Raw genomic sequence first — 6,000 nt, forward strand, 5'->3', positions numbered from 1 at the left:
TTGTGTGAAGGGGCCAAATTTCCTCTCCAAATTGCTAAGTTCTTCCTTCCTGCTCTCCTTTCCTTAGTTCAACCTTTCAACTTCTACAGCAGAGTTCCCCAACCTCTTCCAGGTTGGTGGCTTGGAGCATGGGAGCGGGGAAGGGAGGAAAGAGGGGATGGTTTGGTGGGAGGGGCAGGCAAGCACCCGTTATTCACAAGAGCGGGTCCGTGAGACCCTGCAACACTCACGCAAATCAGGCCCGGTTGCAAATAGGCTGTGGCCCGGTATTGGGCTGCGGCCCACAGATTGGGGATCCCTGTTCTGCAGCATGCAAAGCAGGGGTGAAATCCAGCAGGTTCTGGCGAACCGGTAGCGGAAATTTTGAGCAGTTCGGAAAACAGGCAAATACCACCTCTGGCTGGCCCCAGAGTGGGGTGGGAATGGAAATTTTGCAATATCCTTCCCCCAGGAGTGGGGTGGGAATGGAGATTTTGCAGTATCCTTCCTCTGCCACGCCCACAGAACCGGTAGTAAAAAAAATTGGACTCTTGTATTGTATTGGTAATAGATGAATTCTCTTTATAAGTATTGGATACTTCTCTAGGGCCAGGATGCCACATTGGATTGGATTTAGCTTTACAGTAGTCCTCAATTTGCAACAGTTCATTTAGTGACCGTTCAAAGCTACGTCGTCACTGAAGAAAGTGACTTATGACCGTTGCAGCATCCCAGATGTTTGGCAGCCGGTTCATATTTATGATGGTCGCAGTGTTGCCGGGGCCACCGGACAAGGCAAGTCCAGGGGAAAGCCAGATTCGCTTAACAACTGGGTTACTGACTTAACGGCTGCAGTAATTCACTGAACAACTGTGGCAGGAAAGGTCGCAAAACGGGGCGAAGTTTGCCGAATAACAGTCTCTCTTAGCAACAGGAATTTGGGGAGTGGGGGAGGTCAATGGTGGTCGTACGTTTTTATGCTACTGGCATTTATTTACCTGCCTGTCTTGAGACCAAATGACTCTTTGGGAGGTTTATCTGGGGAGGGGAGGGGGCCCACACAGGACCTCCCCTCACTCTCCCCTTCAAGGACAATTGAGTGTCGTTTATCCAGGGGTGGGCTTCAAAAATTTCAGCCACGGGTTCTCTGCCCGGTTGCTGGGTGGGCATGGCCATGGTGGGCGTGGCCTACTCAGCCTCCTGCACCACAGTGGGGGTGGGGGGGATGACGTTTTTGCCTTCCCCAGGCTCTGGAGGTTTTCCTCGAGCCTCTGGGAGGGCGAAAACTGCCTCCCCCAGGCTCTGGAGGCCCTCTGGAATTTCCAGCCTTCTAGAACTTCTGGAAGGTCCATTTTTCCCCCTCTCCGAGCCTCCGCGTGGGCCCTGCACTTACCTCGCATCCAAAACGGGCCATGTGGAGATTTCTGGGAGGGGAAAGGAGGGGGGAGGGGCCAGCTTGGGGTGGGATTTGGAGGTTCTCCGAACCAGCCATAAGATTATGGCTACAGGTTCTCCCGAACTTGGGCAAACCTGTAACAGCTCACCCCCTGTATTTATCCAGACTCATCTTCCCTTTCTTGATTTCTCTGGCAGAGAGGGAGCCTTCCAGGCCCTGCCTTCCCCTTCCCCTTGGTTGAAGTGGCAGTTCCGGTCGTCTGCAGCTGCCTCTTTCTTCTCATCATCATCCTCGTCCTCATGATCCTCACCGCCCGGAAGAGACGCCAGTCGGAGGGAACCTACAGCCCGAGCCAGCAGGAAGTGGCTGGAGCTCGCCTGGAGATGGACAGCGTCCTCAAAGTCCCACCAGAAGAACGTTTAATATAAGCAACAAGGGGATTTCATAAAAGTTGGCACTTGGAATGTGGGCAGAGTGCTCCTTCCAAAAGACCAGGACGGCAGTCGAGTTGGACGCCCGTTAAGTGGGCGGCCCACCTGTGCACCTGGGACCTTTGAGGACCTATACATCTGCCTTGTGGGTTCCTCTCTGGCAGTGGCAGCAACCGGCTTCACAATCGTACCACACACCTGTCCACTCCCATGCTTCAGAAGGGCCGTTCCAACCCAAGAGGCTGCCTTGGCAAGTTGCTGTGAGGAAGGACGATCGCCCACAGACTTCTCTTGAGCATCGACCAACCGACTGGAGAATCCACACGGAAGCCCTGCCTCTCTCCTCGGTGTGGTTTAGACTCTTTGCGATGGCCCCCAGGGTGGAGTTACAAAGTGGTCATGTTGGGTTGGACGATTGTGGCATTCTCAAAAGGCTCTACTTGTTTAAGAGGGTTGTGATGGCTCTGGTTTTGACCTGGTGGGTGGGTGGGGAGGATCCGGAGGCCTCATCTCTAGAGGCAGGGATAGGACGTCCTAAATGGTCAGGATTGGCTAAAACGAGAGGCGCGATGAAGACACAACAGCTGGGCCAATGCACTTCCTCACTTTTGACAATGGGTGCATTGCCTATAGGACTGCTCTAGGGGGACCTAGTTATGGACAAGGCTCACAAGGAAAGTCTCAAATGCTGTCCCAAGTGGTTGAGAACACCTTGACCTATCCTGGTGATCAGCATGAGACCACGTCAGCAGCGCCATGCTTCTTGGAGTGGTTGGAACTACTGAGCTGCTCCTCATCCCTTCAGACATCTCAGGTGTGTCCATAAAGAGAAGATGGACTACTTGAGAAGCCAACAAGCCAAGCCACCAGGAGACCACAGGGTATGAGCTGAGGCGCTGAGGCACTGCCTCTGCTGAGCTGAATGCCAGTTGATAGAGAGGAGTTCAGAGGTGATATTCAGACAGTTCAGATCAGTTCATCCGAACCGGTAGCAGAAATCGCGGGTGGAAGGCTCTATGCGTACATATTTAGGCACGTTTTTGAGGCCGTTCAAACGCGCGGTAGGAGTGCACCCAGCAAAGCACACGCATGGTAGCTCTGGCGCATGTGTAAAGGCTGCGCACGCGCTCACATTTGCAAACTGACAGGGAAGGTAAGTGCATACCACCCCTGGAGGAGTTAGGTTCAAAAATCTCTTCCCCCATTTATTGTCGTGGCCAATATCTTCTGGGCCTTGCCTGCAGCCTTGCCAGTTGGCCAGAAGGTCAGAACAGCCATAGTCCCTGTCGGACTTCGGTGTTTGCAAAACAACCTGCTACGGTTGAATGTAAATTAGCTCAGAGGATACGAAGGAAAGAGGCACCAGGACTGGGTTGAAGTGTATTGTTTTGGACTGTGAAAAGCTGAGCAGCTCTTGGCTGGGAACTCAACACAAACTGCACACCGATCATTAGACACACACCGCAGCTGCGAGACAGAAGAGGGCGAACAACAAAAAAACTGTTTAACCCCAATAACACGCCACAAAAAGTCCAAAATCCTCTTCTTTCACAGAACAAAACATTATCTCAATCATGACCCCTCGAGTACCTACCATTTCTGTGACCTCCTCCATGCGTTCAGGTACAATGGACCATCCTAAAGTGCCTTGTAAACAAACCACTTGAAAAAGCATTAACCCAAGATCCCTCAGCTTCACTTCACTTCGCCCTTCGGTTATAATTTTTGATAGACGTGGAAACGATTCCACTCCAAGAACACTCCTTAAAAGCCATCTTCCCCCAGGGGAAGTTCAGGTTTCTACGCTAGTACATAGTGGGTAGAAGTTTAATTCTTGCTAACCAAGATTTATCCTGTTTTAATGTAGGTTGGCATATTTAGCTGGAGAATTTCAGTCTTAAGTTTTAGTCTCAGCTTTACTTGACTCATTCATCTGGACCAGGGGTCAGCAACCTGCGGCTCTGGAGCCGCATGTAGCTCTTTCACCCCTCTGCTGTGGCTCCCTGTCGCTCAACATATGTGTCACAACTGCCAATGCCCGACACCGGCACGTGATTTATTGAGCTTTTCGACTCCCGGTAGGCCAACCATGGATTAAATCCAAGAAAAGTTTCAGAAGAAAACAGAATGTTTAATTCAACTACATATGCTAGTTTTGTGGCCGCTCAGGAAATAGTCAGGCACAGGAAGGGTTTTGTGGCTCCCGGTTTTTTCCTTTGTTTGGGAAACGGGTCCAAATGGCTCTTGAGAGTGTTTAAGGTTGCCGACCCCTGATCTGGACCATGCAATGCACTGACACCTGGTGTTAAGATTTATTTCGAGGACTAGTCATTATGCCAAAGGACTTCAATTTAATTCCCTGTCACACCCCGCAAAACGTTTGCCCTCCTTTTCAGAGAAGCAGCCATTCTTCCTTCAAATTGCTCAAAGCCCCATTTAGATCCACCAGCGTTGAAACCTTTCTGCCATTTAATTTATTTTTGTTTTCTAATGTGAACTTTTTGATATTTAAATTTGGGGTTTATTTTTTCACGGAACGTTTGCCGCAGGTGGGAACATCTGTTTACGCAAATGTAAGAAACCCAATCCTGGTAAATAATCCCAATTGTAATTAAAAATGTATACACAGAAGCATTATCTGGGCTCTTTAACTTGAAACGGTGTTGACGTGGTAAGAGCTGGGGCCATCAGTTGTCCAAGAGTCCAAAATGGAAGGTAGGCCAAACAGCCTCATGAAAAAGGAGAAACGGACTTATCAGAATACAGGTAGTCCTTGCTTTACGACCATACTTGAGCCCCAAATTTTGGTTGCTAAGTGAGACATATGTTAAAATGAATTTTGCCCCATTTCCCAACCGTTCTTGCCACGCACGGTTGTTAAGTGAATTACTAAACTTGTCAGGTTAATAACCCGGTTGTTAAGTGAATCTTAACAAAGATTCTAAAAGGGGACGCAGTGGCTCAGATGTTGAGCTTGTTGATCAAAAGATCGGCAGTTCGAATCCCTAGTGCTGCCGCGTAATGGGGTGAGCTCCCGTGACTTGTCCCAGCTTCTGCCAACCTAGCAGTTCAAAAGCACGTAAAAAATGCAAGTAGGAAAATAGGGACCACCTTTGGTGGGAAGGGAACAGGGTTCCATGCGCCTTTGGCATTGAGTCATGCCGGCCACATGACCACGGAGACGTCTTCGGACAGCGCTGGCTCTTCGGCTTTGAAACAGAGATGAGCACCGCCCCCTAGAGTCGGGAACGACTAGCACATATGTGTGACGGGAACTTTTACCTTTACTTTTAAATGAATCTGGCTTCCCCATTGACTTTGCTTGTCAGAAGATCACAAAAGGAGGATCACGTTAGCCCCGGGACACTACAATGGTCATACAAGTGAGTCAGTTCCCAAGTGTCCTAATTTTGATCACGTGATCACGGGCATGCTGCAACGGTCGTAAGTGTGAGGAACAGTCATAAGTCAAATGTCTATGGAGATTCTCAGTCCTCCAGGTCATGGTTTATCCCAAAGGTGCATTTTCAGGAGGCAACGGGACTTTCTGGTTTTTTTCTTTTGAAGGCGTTTCACTTCTCATCCAAGAAGCTTCTTCAGCTCTGATTAGGTGATGGTGGGGAATGGAAGGATTTATATTCCTTGCAGGCAGCTGGTCACTTGCATCTTTGAGAGAGTCATTGAGGCCACTTGGAGGTTTATCTCGGGGGTCACCTGAGTGGTGTTCCTGTAGTCTGCAATTTTTCCTCTGGAAATCCATTTCTACTCCCACCCCATTCCAAGGATGTTCATCCCAAATTGTGTAGATAAATGTCTGTAGAGATTCTCAGTCCTCCAGGTCATGGTTGTCCTAAAGGTGCTTGTTTTTCAGGAGGCAACTAGACTTTCTCGTTTTTTTTCTCTGAAGACGTTTCGCTTCTCATCCAAAAAGCTTCTTCAGCTCTGACTGGATGATGGTGGGGAATGGAAGGATTTATGCTCCGTGCAGAAAATTGGTTCATTCGCATCCTTTTTATAGAGCCGTTGAGGCCGCTTGGAGGTTTATCTGTGTCCTCAGGGTCTCCTGAGTGGTGCAAATGGGTGTGGAGCCTTCTTGGAACTCTTGAAGTGGCCTCAAAAGGATGCAAATGACCAGCCATCTGCAAGGAGCATAAATCCCCCCGTTCCCCACCACCATCCAGTCAGAGCTGAAGA

At 49.5% G+C, this 6,000-nt stretch overlaps 1 protein-coding gene across 1 annotated transcript in view; it reads left to right on the top strand.

Moving 5' to 3' along the window:
- The window catches only part of CRB2 (crumbs cell polarity complex component 2), a 30,850-nt gene extending 24,850 nt beyond the window's left edge, over positions 1 to 6,000 (top strand). Inside the window, exon 8 of the mRNA XM_058159051.1 lies at positions 1,573 to 6,000. Coding sequence (XP_058015034.1) covers positions 1,573 to 1,803 — 231 coding nt within the window. The 3' untranslated portion in view covers positions 1,804 to 6,000. The remainder of the gene's footprint in view (positions 1 to 1,572) is intronic.

Source organism: Ahaetulla prasina, chromosome 16, assembly GCF_028640845.1.
Source record: "Ahaetulla prasina isolate Xishuangbanna chromosome 16, ASM2864084v1, whole genome shotgun sequence".
Lineage (NCBI taxonomy): Eukaryota > Metazoa > Chordata > Lepidosauria > Squamata > Colubridae > Ahaetulla > Ahaetulla prasina.